This window comes from Gavia stellata, chromosome 13 (genome assembly GCF_030936135.1).
Source record: "Gavia stellata isolate bGavSte3 chromosome 13, bGavSte3.hap2, whole genome shotgun sequence".
NCBI classification, from domain to species: domain Eukaryota; kingdom Metazoa; phylum Chordata; class Aves; order Gaviiformes; family Gaviidae; genus Gavia; species Gavia stellata.
In genome coordinates, this window is record NC_082606.1 from 4,087,002 (window position 1) to 4,102,714 (window position 15,713).

The 15,713-nt window shown below is 44.7% G+C and overlaps 1 protein-coding gene across 1 annotated transcript in view; it reads right to left on the reverse strand.

The window, feature by feature from the left end:
- Nucleotides 1-15,713, reverse strand: part of PSTPIP1 (proline-serine-threonine phosphatase interacting protein 1) — a 56,725-nt gene that overhangs the window by 12,129 nt on the left and 28,883 nt on the right. Inside the window, exons 4-9 of the mRNA XM_059824010.1 lie at nt 7,128-7,162; nt 5,931-6,037; nt 3,978-4,040; nt 2,866-2,964; nt 1,068-1,113; nt 135-214 (exon numbers count right to left, since the gene is read on the reverse strand). Of these exons, the coding sequence (XP_059679993.1) occupies nt 135-214; nt 1,068-1,113; nt 2,866-2,964; nt 3,978-4,040; nt 5,931-6,037; nt 7,128-7,162 (430 nt within the window). The remainder of the gene's footprint in view (nt 1-134; nt 215-1,067; nt 1,114-2,865; nt 2,965-3,977; nt 4,041-5,930; nt 6,038-7,127; nt 7,163-15,713) is intronic.

Below are 15,713 nucleotides of genomic sequence, written 5' to 3' on the forward strand. Positions count from 1 at the left end.
AAGACATCTACTGAGACTCGACATAAAGCAAACAGCATAACCCTTGGGATGACATCTCAGGTCTTAGACTGCTATCTGCAAGTAGGATAAAATCAAGAGTGCACAAATACATCGCTGCAAAAGTCAATGTTTACCTCGCAGGTTTTGATATGTTCCTGTTCCCACTCTGTCCTGACCTTATCCAGCTGCTCAATGTTCTCTTTGTACACGTTCTCTGTGAACACAGACACACATAATAGAAACCCAACAGTTAGGAAAAAAAAAAAAATGATACAGCCTTTCTCTTTTTCCTCCTATTAGGACTTTGCTGTGGTTCTTACACTTCAGGCCTCTGGTTTGCTAGAGTATCACAAGAATGTGTGAGCTTGAAACTGGTGGGCCAAGAGGATATTTGGGTTTTTTCTTTGCAACTTTACACTAGAGTAAGGATTTTTTTCTGCATGGTTTGCAGATCATCTATAAACTTTACAGTGGGGATAATGCAAATTGGAGATGAAGAGCCTGGACCATGCTTGGGCACAGAGCATCCTTAGGCTCTGTCTGTGCTGACCCAGCCAGGTAAGCCATGTTATTTAGTGTAAACTTTTACATGAGCAGTGAGGGACAAGTCTGAACTCATGAACCAGCTCAGACGTCTGCTGGCCTGTCCTTCTGGAAATACACTGTGTTTCTAGCTGGAGAATGCTACCGTGCTCGTGTACAGGGAACCTGGGGACTGTGTATCTGTTTTGGGCTGGTTGGGGGCAATCTGAGTGTCGTTCTTTTGTGCTTTCAAACTTGCTTCAAGAAGAGCTTTTCTTTCCTGGGTGAAGCCCCTAAAGGAGGCCTTCTATAAATTCTTTAATGAAAGCAGGCAACTCGCATTTCTGCAAAGGGAAGTAAACGTAGATGACTATCAGGTTGCCGTTCTTTAGAAACCTCTACATTTATGTTTGGGGAGGTGACTTTGGGAAACCTGACTTCAAACAGAGCCAGCGTAGGTGATTTGAATGATGCTCTATCAAAATCAGTGTGCTGGTAGATCTTCGCTGAGGAAAATGTTAGTACAGTTGCAAATAGAGGATCACCTGCTTCATTTGCTGCGTCTCTGCATTGCTTGGCTTTGTTCTGACTCTGAAACAGGAAAAGAAACATCCCAAATTAATTTCGGACCATATTACTTGCTTCTGCCCCAGTTTTTTTGCTGCCTGCTCCCTTTCCCCTTCTAGGGGAAAGGCTCAAACTTGAAAACACTTCTTGGCTGTCCAGTCTTTATGCATGGTTCTGTTGAATGTGTGGTATGGAAAAGAAGGGACCAGAATTTCATAGATGCAGCCGTAGGTGCACTGACTTCAAGGGAAATCTGGCAATTTACAGCTTTCCATTCAGACATCCCTGCCATAGGAGCTCAGTGCTGGCGTGATCCTGCCTGAAGTTTGTGTCTGCTGGCTGAGTTGTTTTTTTTTCTCAAGTGTTTGATGTGCTTTTCTAATAGATATTTATAAGCAGAAATAAATGGCAGTTAAAAATCTTCATCTTCCAAGCTCCTCATGTAATATACAGATGAAAAGAACACAGCCCTTAAAATACTTTGCAAATGCCAGATTATTTCCCATAACAACTCAGAAGCCTAAAAGGAAAATTCACTCTAAGTAGAACTTTTTTAAAAACCTGCAGCTTTTAACAAATGAAAATACAGCTATTATTGACAGCTCTGTACTCCCAGGTCTTTCTGCACAGATGGTTATGACAGTACATTAATGCACGGCTCTAGACATCAGCATAACACATTCTTCCATTCTGCCCTTCAAGACAAGGCTCAGGTAGGGGTTCTTATGACCATATTCCTCATCACAGCTGGTTGGAAAATGTGTAGTAAGCTGGGAACATAAGCTTCATTCTTATTTGCTTCCTGGCCCAAACTGTTAGCGAGTGCTGCGCAGAATTAAACAGCTGACATGTTTCTTGGGAGATGCCTCTGTGCATTTCAAATGCGCTGGCATGTGTGTGGAAGCAATGGCAATGAAGCACCCTGGGATCCTTCTGCATGAAAGGACCTGGGTCAGGATTTCATCCCCTCTTTACAGCAAAGCTGGAGGGGTTTGTTCATCAAAGATTAGCGAATGCTGGAAATAAAATGTAAGTTCTGATGCTGTTTTTAGAGTCTCCACACACCCCCCACCCCCACCCCACCCCCGCTCCTTGAGATGATTTTTGATCCTTTTTGCTTACACTGCACTGATTTTTATTGAGCCAAAGGGAGTTCATTTATTTTGTTTTCTCCATCTGTTCTGCTGTAAAATGTTCCCATTAAAAGTTAATGAATTGTCAGCTACAAGTATCAAGACGATGCAATGAAGGACTGCAGTGCCTTAATTTCCAATGATTTATTTTTGCGTTTGTAAATTTAGTTGAAATTAAACTAACCATAAGGAGAAAAATGTTGAGGAAAAATATGCATTTTAATGTAAGATACTATGCCTACTAAATGTAAGCGACCAAAAGGCAAAACTAACTGCATGACGTACTTCTGACTTGTTTCTTTTTATGAATAATTTCGGAGAAAAATCTCACTCAGTTTCCCTTCAGGATTCATAGAGCAATTAGATCATAGCCTGCGATAAATTAGTTAGATAACTTAGTCCCTTCCCAGCCTTTTTAAAAACCTTTGGCCTATTGCAGAACAAGACCAGGGTTACCAAAGGCAATTGTGAAGGAAGACCTCTTGGGAAGGTGCTTTGTTTTAATTTTGATTCTAAGGGGTTAATTAGAAGGGAAAGCAGCCCCTGGCATCCTGCAGAATGGGTTGTTCGGTTGTATTCTCTTGTACCTTGAAAAGGAAAAAACCACAGGTTTCTCTCAAAATAGCACTGTCAGCTAAGGTACCTTTTCTGTTTGCTTTTGGTTGCCTGAAGCACTTATCCGTTCAAAGGACTGCTCGGCCTCATCCGCCTCCTTGCACTTCTGTTCATACGACTTCTTTGACTGTATTGAAATGAAATCAAATGTGAGGGTTTGGGTTAGGGAATGAGCCTGGGTTGTCTCCAGCTTGATGTTGTAGACATTTTCTGTTTTGCAGTCTGGGGGAGCAAATCAGTGCCCAAGTTTGAGCCACAGAAAAATAGAACTGAAAAATTGGGATAGGGGCTGGCAGCATAAATCAAGTCGTCTTCTTGCAGCCCTGAAATTGTTTGCTTTGTACAGTTGCAGCCAGCTCCTTGAAGGGGTGTCACAAATACACAGGCGTCTGTCCGAGCTACAGTGTAGAGACAAAATTAGGAGCCCACATTTCCAGGGTGCCAGTGGGGATGGGTTGTCATTTCCCCAGTGTGACTTGGAGCATCAGGTGGCTGAAGTCAGCGTGTTGCCTTGCCCATTGCTCCAAGCTGTGAGACAGAGCCAGCACCCCATAGGTAGCAGTCTCAGTGTAGTCCTCGGAAGCAAAAGAAATCCTTATTTGCACCCTGTCTTAGAGAGTCACTTAGAACAACCACATTTAAAAAAGAATTGCTAGTACAGTTCCAGCTGTAGCACTGACGGGTCTGCAACTACTTTTCTTTAGAGGCAATTGCCCACTGGAAATCGAAACCAGCTGCCTGCATTTCCTGTACCTGCAAGCTTTCCAGCTGGAGAGGTTTCCTCCTGTTTACAAGGTTCCCCCACCGTTTTTAAAATTGTATTTACACAGACTGAAAAAATTACATTTGCTCCTGTAAGTATCCTTGCCTAGAAAGAATGAAATCCTGTTTGACCTGGGGCATTGTTCATTCCACATTAACTTTCTGAGTATTTGTTTTGGAGACTCTTCAGTGGGTGCGGCAGGGAAGATTAGCTTCCTCCTCGTAGCAGGAATCACATCCTCTCTCTCAGACACACTCTTGCACACTCACGCATTCTTGACCTTTCTTTAAATACAGGTACATGTGATCTAGATTTCACCCTGTCTCAAACTGGAGCCAGTCTGCATCAAGAAATCTGCACAAAACCTCCTTGCTTACCTCCATTGTTTTCTTATAATGGGACAACTTGCTCTTTTGCATGCGCTCCATTGCAGACTCGTACTGTAAGAAATACAGAGAAGTAAGCATTTCTTGCTTTGGACTTCTTCCTCCCCTTTTTAGTGGCAGGATTAGGAAAGCCATTGTCAGGGCCTTTCTATAAGCCACGTGCCTATGTGGAAAATGTCTTCACTCTGCTTTTATAAATGACAGGTTTACAAATGATACAGAGTGCATCAAAGTGCCAGGTAAAAAAATAATCCAAGATAATTCTGCTTCAGTGGTTACCATTAATAGCAGAGAGGATGTAGATCTTCATTTTCTTCTTCCCTTTTTTTTTTTTCCTCTTAAGGAGATTAAATAGCATAACACCCAGTCACAGTGCCCATCAGCTCTGCCAGCAGAGTTCCTTCACTGGTTCAAGAGCTTGATCCCACATCTTTGCAGACCAAATCCCTGTCTCACCCACGTGAGCAAGGGTAGTTGTCCATTCTAAACACAATTCCTGTGTAATTTATATTCCATTGTTTCTGGCAAATTTATGCTTGTTGCAATTTGATTTCCATATCATCATCTGGTCAGCGTTGGAAGGACAGTGCTGAATTCTCTTTTGTGGCTTTAGTTGTGATATGCCCAGCCTTATGTGACAGTGAGATATGCTCCTACTTGGCAGGGTATGGGTTTCTTCAGTGGGACTTTTGGCCCTTTAATCTTTATATTCTGCTCAAGCAAAACTCTGTCCAGGGCTACCCAGAGGCTTGCTTCACATTGGGCTAAATAATATCACAGTCCTGAAAGCAGCTACAGCGAAACACAAATCACAGCATTTTGGGAGGTTACCAAAAATGCTCACACCATCTAGCGTGTTTAATGTTGACTTCCTCACAGTCGCATGCTGGACGGAGAAAACAAGCTTGCCTAAGACTCCAAAGCAGTTTTTCCCTTTTTTCTAGGCCCCTCTAATGGTTTCCAGTTGAGTTATAGGCTTATTGTTTTCAACAGGAGAGAGAGCCTCTCTCTTTGCAAATCCTAGTGGCAAAGCTGGGGAGGGGGAATACAAATGCTGATGAACTAGGTGCACGCTGTCTGTCTTTATATGCCTTATTTGCTTCCTCAGATCACTGTGGACCTCAAATCTCACTAGCAGCACTGGTTTTACCTACTTTCATATTCAGGGTTCTCTGCTATTCCAAGTTCCTGTGTGTCAGGGTTGTAGACGAAAGATTTTTGTGGCAATGGATACTGGTCATATGCATTTTCATTTGTTTAAAATAAACAAAGAACTGGATATTTTATTTTACTCCTCCATCAATCAGTGCTTTCAGTGTTAAGTGACTGTCCCGTCTTTGTCTTCAACCCCATGGAACCAGAGAAGGTGTAAGAGTGACCACTGTTGTCTCTATTGAGAGCTACTTTTTCAAGGGACTTAGAGCTTGTTAAGAACATAGGGGATTAAATGGCCTTAAATGCACTCAAATTTTTATTATACAACATCAGCTAGATGCTATTTATTCCACATATTTGTAATTCAGCATATATTGTGTTGCATTCAGCATAATATTAATTTGCTTTTATGTTTTTAAATGTTTGTGTTACCCCTTTAATTTAGTGCATGTTGGAGATCATGCAGGATCATACCAAAGAAACCCAATTAGCAAGAGTATAAAAAAGAGAAAAGGAAGGATTAAGTTCTTACAGGAATAATAATAGTATCTGCAGTTACACTGGGGAGAGTAAAAGTGACTAAAGCCTCTGCCTCCTGAGTTCAGAGCACTACTTTATTTCCAGCTGGGATCAGAAAGAGATTTTCTTCCACAGTCTAGCATATGGAGTGAACAGGGCACACTGGGCATCTTTTATTATCTTTTGCAATATTCACAGTTTATGGCTGGAGACAGGTCATCAGCATGGAGCATTGACCCAATCTGTTTCAACATTTCTCTAGTTCCTCACCTTTTTTCTTTGCTCCTTCTGTCTTTCTCGGAACTCCTCTATTCCTTTCAGTTCATCCTTCAGCATTGCTGCCAGCTGGATATGAGAGTTTCCAACACTTTCAATTTCTAAAGCAAATCAGAATTCATATACAGTCAGTGGAAAGGCCTTTAAATATGAAGACACATTTTTCAGGAGATGTTTCTGGGATGTGGCTGCTGTATGATTTGTCATGAACAGGGCAGCCTTAAAAAAGGCCTCCCTATGTTTCTGCATGCACGGACATTGCCGAGGGTTCACACAACCTGAATAGGGCTTATTGCAGGTCCTCTCAATGCCTGCAAGTTGCACGGTACTGCAGAATTGGAGCACCAACTGAGTGGCAAGTGCAGAGCTGGCTGCATTTCTTCATAGCCCCATTTACCCCAGCCACCCCTCTTCCTTCAGGGGCTGGAAGTCTGATGTTGTGGTGCAGAGGGCGGGAAGGAGCTCTGACCTCCATCATCACCCCCCGTGTCTGCTTTCCCTGCACTATGCTGCTGGATTGTCATTGCTCTTGGGAGCTGCTTGCCAGTTGTGTCCAGCCTTGCACAAATGTCATTAGACGAGGTTGCAGGCTGAGAATTTCCAAGGGTCAGGAAAGACGGATTGGATTTCAGAGCACCTGGCTGATGCTGTTTGAAGTGACTGGTAACTTCTCCACATTTGTCGGCTTTGGTGCCTCTGAAATGGAACCCTGCACTTTCCAGAAATGTTAGGCTCCCCCACCCAGGCTCTAAAAATACTTTAATTCACCAGCTGCTTTTCAAAAGGGTGTTTGTATCTAAACAGCAGGTGCCAGTAGCCAGGTACACTGTCCTATTGGCTATGATGGTGTTGCGTTTTCTGTGTGTGAAAGGTTTTTGTTCCGCCTTGGGCACAGTGAGAAAGTGTGCTGGTTTGATGTCAGCGTTTTGCAGAAGAGGGAACAGAGCTGATATTTTGTGACTTGATCCAGATAAAACTAACTTGAGGAACAAGCCATTTTCTTTGCCACCAGAGAGTGGACTGAGTGCCCAGCCTTGGAGGACTCCCAGTGAGTATCCTTTCCCTCCACTCTCCACACTACAGACGGGGATAGAAAAGTTGGAAATAGAGGGGGGATGAAAGATCCCAGAGGGGATGAACACATTGTGTGCCTGCCTTACGCAGGTCAGAAAGGAAGATGTAAATACTTACGTTGCTTGAGCCTCTCAAATGCTGCCTTCAGTGTGCTGTGAGGCAGAAACAAGTGCACTTTATTAGTATAGGCTTCTAAGGATGGGTTGTGAATCTAGAGAAAAAACTTTCGCTCAGAATCTCAAAGATCCACATAGAGATAAAACTCTTGATAGTCTTGTAATAAAAGTTGACCATGCTAACAAGCACAATAGCATCAATCTGTTACCATCAGGAAATGCAATAAAATGCTCCATGAAGCAAGGAATTGCACTACTCTTTATGTGCATCCTCATTTTTAATCCCACTGTATTTGTGACTGTGAGCGTTAACAGACGTTTCTCTACTCTTGCACCTTGCCAATGGAGACGAGTCAGCTGAGTGAAATAAAGACAGTCAAGGGGAATCGGGTTTTGGGGTACTAGTCTGAAGCGTAGAGCGAAACCAGCTCCACCCTCTATGTTGAATGCAACACCAGCAGATTTTTCCTCCTTTCACCCTTGAAGCTAGAGCAGCTCTGCTATGCAGCATCCTCCACAGCATGCTTTCCGAGCACCCCCGTGTGGTACAGCTCCTCTCCTTTAAGACTCACAAATGGTGCAGAGAGAGCCTACGGAGGCTTTGAAACTCGGATGCTCCCAGGGGTTTTCAACATCCCAGAAGCACAGCATGAATAAACAGTGCTGTGAAATCAGACCTCGGCACTGGGCTGTGAAGCACAGCACAGAGATGAGCAAAAAGAGATGTCATGCTGCTCGTCCGGATGGACCTGCACAACTAAGTGGTCCTTCAATGTAGAGTAGTGGAAGGCCATGCAAGGGTAACTAATGACAGATTGCCTGATGTCCTGTTTTTTTGGCAAGCTAGAGTCCATTTTAAGAAAGCAGCAGAGATACCAGCATAGAGGTGATGGGAGAGGAAAGAGCATAGTCTGTATGAGGCATTTTCAACTTAATAATTTGCTCTAGCTCCCAGTTTGCAGCCTGGCAGGCCATTTGTATACACAGAAACCAGGGCTGTGGTGTGATTTGGAGGTTTTTCAGATTTAGAAACCATCTCTTCAAGACCCGGAGCGTGCTGTTCCCTGAAGGAAACAGTTCTGGGATCTCCATGGAGCCCTGGTCTACCCCAGGTGGGAGCCCCGGGGGAAAAGCCTGTCGATGAGGACCCTAAAATCTCCCTGGCTGAAGCCTGGCTACTAGGAGAGCCCAGAAGAGGATGCATATCACTTCCCAGCCATGTGCAGCTGCAGATGGGTAGGGAAATCCTGTATCTCTTGGGCCATTTCAAGAGTCTTAAGAGACACATGAAGGATCCTAATTGCCCTGTGTTAATTTAGGCTGGACATCTGTTTCCTAATCAAAGCTTGCTCTCCTAGTAGCAAGGCTGCTTTGCCAGGCATAAGAAAAATGCACAGGCGAGGGGAAAGGCTGGGCCTGTCCTCAGCAATAACTGCCTTGCAGTCCATTTCCAAATCTAAATTTGTAGAAATACAAGGAAAAGACTTTCAGCCAGAAAAGATGAGTATTGAGCTAACTGTTCGATTCTTTGCGCTTTCAACTAGATTTGTTGTGGAGAATCTCGTGAGAGAAGACAGGGAAAACATGCTAGATTGAGTATTTTTCAGTATTGTCCTAATAATACTTGAACAAGTTGAAGGTTCATTTTGCAAAAAATGAGTCTGGTGTGAAAATTTGATGGAAACTAAATTTTCACAACACAAAGGAAACAGTATTCTTTCCAGTTAAGTTAATTAAAAGCTTGAGATTAAAAGACATGTTGAATATCAGCAGCAGAGATCGCTTTTTCTCACCTGAAAGCTATAATGGACTATTTTGAAAAATTAAATATGTACAAGGAATACAATTTGCTTTTTTTAGTGTCGATTTTCCAATAGGGAGTGGGGAATGTGCTAACAACTTCATGCCTGAAATAGGTAAATACTGGAATTTAAAAAATGGAGGGCACTTGCAAACTGCACATACTGTTTGCACGCTGTGTTAAACTATTGCTCCCAGAGATTTTTTTCCTTTGCTGTTGGTGATTCAGGTTATGCAAAGATGTGCAAAACTGCTGTAGTGGATACTGAAAAATACATATCAGGGACAAAAGCAATTTGCTGCTTTTTTGGTTTCCGGGCATCTGAGCTACCACAGTAGTTCATGATCATAAGCCATACATGAAGCTTTTCTCCTTTTTGCTGGCTCTCTGTACGGACGAGTGTGTTTTCTGGTATAATAATGCATCTGGCTACGAGCTGGAGAGAGACTGGTTTGCCCCCTGCACAGTCTCTAATGGCCTTTTGAGATAGCTCTGGCCTTTTGCTTCTTGTATGAAAGATTTGTCCAGCCAGTTCCCCAGCTGCTGAGTGGGGCAAGGCCACAGTCCATAAGTAGATTGAAATAGACTTAAGCCATTTCCTTCCTTATTTTTATAATAATTTTCTAAAATCAGTGAATTGGATCCCTCATCCTTATGGGGCTTAAGGGAGTAGCAAATACGTCATTGTGCCAAGTTATGTGTGGGAGAGAATAAATAAATCAAATTTTGACCCATGGATCCATCAGGTATTCCTTTATGACTTCTGGGCTACGGGGATGTGCTGGCTGCAGCAGCAGTGCTATAGATTAGCTCCTCGTTGCTGCTGGATGCTCTGATTATATCAGTGAAATATATCACTTCACTGCTTTGCAGGGTTTAGTGGAAGCAACTCGTGTAGCAGACACACAAGTAAGTTTTAATTTTGTCTGTGCTGTTTTGTATGTACGGTACCTATTACCTACTTCTTCTGGGTGCGTTTGACTTTCTAATAGGCTTGATAAGGGCTTTATTCTGAAGCATCCAAAGTGAGGATGTCTCATTTTCATGGACACTTTAAAAGAGTGTTTTATCCTCTCAGTGTATCATGCTGCTTAGTGTTGTGGTAGTAATTGATTTTTTTGTTTGTTTGTTCTGTGGCCAAATTAGAAAACCTGGGGTTGAAAATAGTTCAAGCAAAACTGAAAATTTGCGATTTGCCTCTTATCTTTTTTTATTTTTATTTTTTTTTCTAATTGCTCACTTCTGACATTTCCATGTAAATTCTGGAAGACTGTTAAACCACTCCAGCTAAAGACAGAGCACCAGCCTTCCCTTTGGGCATCCCTATGTGAAGCCTCCTGCAGTTGTCTCATTGCAAATAGGGTTGGACAGAAATATACTGTGCATGTTTGTTAAATGACTCCTGCTTGGACTTTTAAAGATCGGATTTGTCAAAATGAATTTCTGGTGGAAACAGGATTGACTTTGAATCTGGAATAAGGGGGACCAGGTAGAGCCTGTGCAACAGCCACGCTGCAGCAACTCCTGGTGATTTTTGCCATCTAGTGGATAAAATATTCTTACTGGTTTCGGGGGTACCGACCCTGGCTGCTGCCTTCATTTGCTGCAGTCTCCCGCTACTCGAGCGCAGCGGAATTGAGCTGCTCTTGTAAAATATGCACCTTTCAGTGTTTGTTTTTTCAAGCGGAGGGGGAGAAGGAGAATAGCAGCGCTTTCAGAGGAACAGGGGAACCAAGGGGAGAAGCTCATTACAATAAAGCTCACACATTGTTTAGCATTCTTGCTCTGTAGATTGCAAAATACTTTCCAAAGTGAACTTATCTCAATTTACCCAGCACACCAAAGCTGAAAAGGCAACCCTGTCTCTTTAGGGCATTGACCACTAGTCCCTATGGCTCTCCTCTAATGGGATAACCATTTACAGAATGCATCGTTTGAGAGCGTGGTTTGATTTTTCTCCCAGCAGAACCTGTCCCTTGCTTTCAAGGCAGAAAATGCATCCTGTATTTGAGCAGAGGTGCCTTGTTTGACACTCACCCACCATCACAGTACAGGTATGAGGAGTAGTGGGGAACCAATGCATCTGATCAGAAATCCATTTTACTCACTGTGCAAAATTATCTTATAGTTGGTTCAGGAAGGGGACTCGATTGGAACAGCATGGGATGACAGCACTCCAAAGTTAACTTGGCCTAGCTGCTCTCTGAGTTTGCTTTCTCTCTCTGTCTTTGGACCTTGTTTTTGCTAGAGAACTGGGCTGTTGGTAGAGAGCAGGCTGTGCTGGGCAGTCTTATGTGATACAAGGGCCACCAGGAAATGTACTGTAGATAGGGCTCTGGTACCTTCTGCTTCACAGTCATCAAAAGCTGAATTTTATGGCACCGGAAATGTAATTAGCAGAGCTCTACCAGTGGCAGTGCCTAGGTCACAGGTATACTCACTACGTATACTGTTGCACCACACTCTTTCTTTTGCAACTGGAGGCTTGATGGTTTGGGCATTTTTTTTCAGTACTTTGCATTTTCACTCAATTAGAGACCGGTTAACTGAGCAATTCAAAGAGTCCCTTTACATCTTGTACACAGGAAGGTAAAACAGGCTCTTCTAACCGGAAAACCACAGCTCTTTTTTAATTTTCTTTCTTTTCTACCTTTGTGCAGTAAATAGAAGTGTGAAATAACCCCACCTTCCTTTCTGGTAGGTTTCCATTCTAACGTCAATATGATCTACAATGTTCTGTTCTTATTGTAATTTTTTAAAATATTCTTTCTGAAACTGAGAGAAGTCTCTGCCAGATGAACTCTACAGACCACTTTCCAGCAATCCTATTCATCCTCTGCCTCCAGTAACTTAGATCCTATAATATGGTTATGAAACCAATCCAATACCAGTCTCCTCTGAGGCCATGGTTAACATCTGTCCTTCCTCCTGCCACACAGGGAAGACCCAATGTGGTTTTACCAACATTTCTTTCTGTGAAGCCCAGTGGTGGTAGCAAGGTGTGGGAGTTCAGAAGCATCTGGTCTCAAATAATTTGCACCTGGGACTCTGTCTGCATTGCAAAAAAAGAAAAGAAGGTGGAGGTGTTGTGCTCCTTTAACAGGGAGGTAACTAAGTCATTAACAAGTCCTGGGCCAGGCACATAGCATAGTATTTCACATGAGAATCATGTCTAACATTGCTTAGTGGGGATGTGGTAAAAACATCAAAGAATCAATTTTTATGGGATGTTTTCTTCTTGTTCTCAGAGGAACTATAAACAAAAGCAAAGCCACTCAGTGCAGCTGGAAAGATTTCTGTGTTCCAGCTGTGGTGTGATGTCTAAGGCACTTGTGGCAGAAGAAAGGCATGAGCAGCACCCTTTCTCTGACCACAGGAGTCCAAGTTTCTGTCTATAGGTTAGCGATAGCAAGGCACTAGCTAGCATGACTAGTCATATCAGCTATTATGGGAGGCTGCACTGTGCAGCAGGCTGGGCGTAGTGTCAGGTTGGATGTAGCACATCTTTCAAGACAGTAGCAACAAATGTGGAGGGTTCCTCTAGTGCTGTGTCTGTGTACGTGTTTTACAGAATCACAGAATCACTAAGGTTGGAAAAGACCTGTAAACCACCCCACACCACAACCCACACCAAAACAACCCACCCACACCACACAGCACCATGCCCATCAAGCCACATCCCACAATGCCATATCCACACGCTCCTTGAATACCTCCAGGGAGGGTGACTCCACTACCTCCCTGGGCAGCCTGTTCCAGTGTGTCACCACTCTCTCAGGAAAGAACATTTTCCTAATATCCAGTCTGAATCTCCCCTGGCGCAACTTGAGGCCATTTCCTCTTGTTCTGTCGCTAGTCACTTGGGAGAAGAGACCAACACCCACCTCTCCGCAACCCCTTTTCAGGTAGTTGTAGAGAGCAATAAGGTCTCCCCTCAGCCTCCTCTTCTCCAGGCTAAACAACCCCAGCTCCCTCAGCCGCTCCTCATAAGACTTGTGCTCCAGACCCCTCACCAGCTTCGTCGCCCTTCCCTGGATGCGCTCCAGCAGCTCAATGTCCTTCTTGTAGTGAGGGGCCCAAAACTGAACACAGTATTCGAGGTGAGGCCTCACCAGAGCCGAGTACAGAGGCACGATCACCTCCCTGCTCCTGCTGGCCACACTATTTCTGATACAGGCCAGGATGCCATTGGCCTTCTTGGCCACCTGGGCACACTGCTGGCTCATATTCAGCCGGCTGTCAACCAGCATCCCCAGGTCCTTTTCTGCGGGGGAGCTTTCCAGCCACTCGTCCCCAAGCCTGTAGCATTGCCTGGGGTTGTTGTGGCCAAAGTGTAGAACCCGGCACTTGGCCTTGTTGAACTTCATCCAACTGGCCTCGGCCCATAGATCCAACCCGTCCAGATCCCTCTGCAGAGCCTTCCTACCCTCAAGCAGATCAACACTTCCGCCCAACTTGGTGTCATCTGCAAACTTGCTGAGGGAGCACTCTATCCCCTCATCCAGATCATCAATAAAGATATTAAACAAGACCAGCCCCAAAACTGAGCCCTGGGGGACTCCGCTTGTGACCGGCCGCCAGCTGGATTTCACCCCATCCACCACAACTCTCTGGGCTCGGCCATCCAGCCAGTTTTTTACCCAGCAAAGAGTGTACCTGTCTAAACCACGAGCCACCAGCTTCTCCAGGAGAATACTGTGGGGAACAGTGTCAAAGGCTTTGCTGAAGTCCAGGTAGACAACACCAACATCCCCTCATCCCCTAGGCGGGTCACCTGGTCATAGAAAGAGATCAGGTTGGTCAAGCAGGACCTGCCTTTCATGAACCCATGCTGGCTGGGCCTGATCCCTTGGTTATCCTGCACGTGTCCCGTGAGTGCCCTCAAGATGAGCCTCTCCATAATCTTCCCCGGCACCGAGGTCAGGCTGACAGGCCTGTAGTTCCCCGGATCTTCCTTCTGGCCCTTCTTGTGGATGGGCATCACATTGGCAATCTTCCAGTCGTCCGGGACCTCACCCGTTAACCAGGACTGTTGGTAAATGATGGAGAGCGGCTTGGCAAGCTCCTCCGCCAGCTCCCTCAGCACCCTTGGGTGGATGCCATTAGGCCCCATAGACTTATGAGTGTCCAGGTGGCATAGCAGGTCGTTAACTGCTTCCTTCTGGATCGTGGGGAGCCTAATTTGCTCTCCATCCCTGTCTTCCAGCTCAGGGAGATGGATACCCTGAGGATACCTGGTCTGGCTAGTAAAGACTGAGGCAAAGAAGGCATTAAGTATCCTCAGCCTTTTCCTCATCCTTCGTGACAATGTTCCCCGCCGCATCCAGTAAAGGATGGAGATTCTCATTGACTCTTTTTTTGTTGTTAATATATTTATAGAAGCATTTTTTGTTGTCCCTCACGACCGTGGCCAGGTTGAGCTCTAGCTGGGCTTTTGCCTTCCTAATTCCCTCTCTGCATGACCTAACGAGGTCCTTGTATTCTTCTTCACTTGCCTGCCCCTTCTTCCAGAGGTGGTAAATTCTCTTTTTTTTCCCTGAGTCTCAGCAAAAGCTCCTTGTTCAGCCAGGCCGGTCGTCTTCCCCGACGGCTCTTCTTACGGCACATGGGGACTGCCTGCTCCTGCGCCTTCAAGATTTCCTTCTTGAAGAACATCCAGCCTTCCAGGGCCCCTTTGCCCTTCAGGACTGTCTCCCAAGGGACCCTCTCAACCAGTGTCCTGAACAGGCCAAAGTCTGCCCTCCGGAAGTCCATGGTAGCAGTTTTGCTGACCCCCCTCCTTACTTGGCTAAAAATTGAGAATTCTATCATTTCATGGTCGCTAAGCCCAAGACGGCCTCCGACCTTCACTTCTCCCACCAGACCCTCACTGTTCGTAAACAGTAGGTCAAGCAGGGCACCTTCCCTGGTAGGCTCGCTTACCAGCTGCATCAGGAAGTTATCTTCCACACACTCCAGGAACCTCCGGGACTGTTTTCTCTCGGCTGTGTTATACTTCCAGCAGACATTTGGTAAGTTGAAGTCCCCCACAAGAACAAGGGCTTGCGACTGTGAGACTTCTGCCAGTCTCTTGTAGAACGCTTCATCGGCTTCTACGTCCTGGTTGGGTGGTCTATAACAGACCCCCAGCAGGATATCCGCCTTGTTGGCCTTCCCTCTCATCCTTACCCATAAGCAATTTGCTTCTGATGCTTGGATATTTTCAGATATGTGTTAAAAGCAGAAGCAGCCTCAAACTGAATGGGAAGGGAGCTGTATCATCAATCCCAGGGCTGGTTACTGGGAGCACACACACAGCACCCCAGACTTTGCTGGGGCAGAGGAGCAAATGAGATGGCATCTCCATGTACCTTCTCTTCCCTGTAAATCTGTGCCCGTTTACTACAAATTAGACCCCTTTTGACTCCAGATTGACCTATGCCGTTCAAATCAAAGGATAAAACAATCAAAACAACTTTTGTACCTTTGACATAAAACTAAATTTCCTCATGTCTCCTGGAAAAAGAGCAGCACTGCTCAAAAATGCCTATCCTCATCACTGGAGAGCTTGTCTAGACTGGATTTAACAAGAACTGAGCACAGGCATGGGTCTTTCAGAGTATGTGCTTGGGTCTGTTTTCACAGGGTACTGAAGATTTGAAATACAAGCGTATAAATTCTGTGCAGGTTCAGTACACTTGAGTGGAGAATAACTAACCACGAAAGGATGTGACCTTCCAAAATGACTTTTAGCTTCAGTTCAAAAATGCCTGTTTTGTGTGAATAATACAGAGGATTCTGTACATT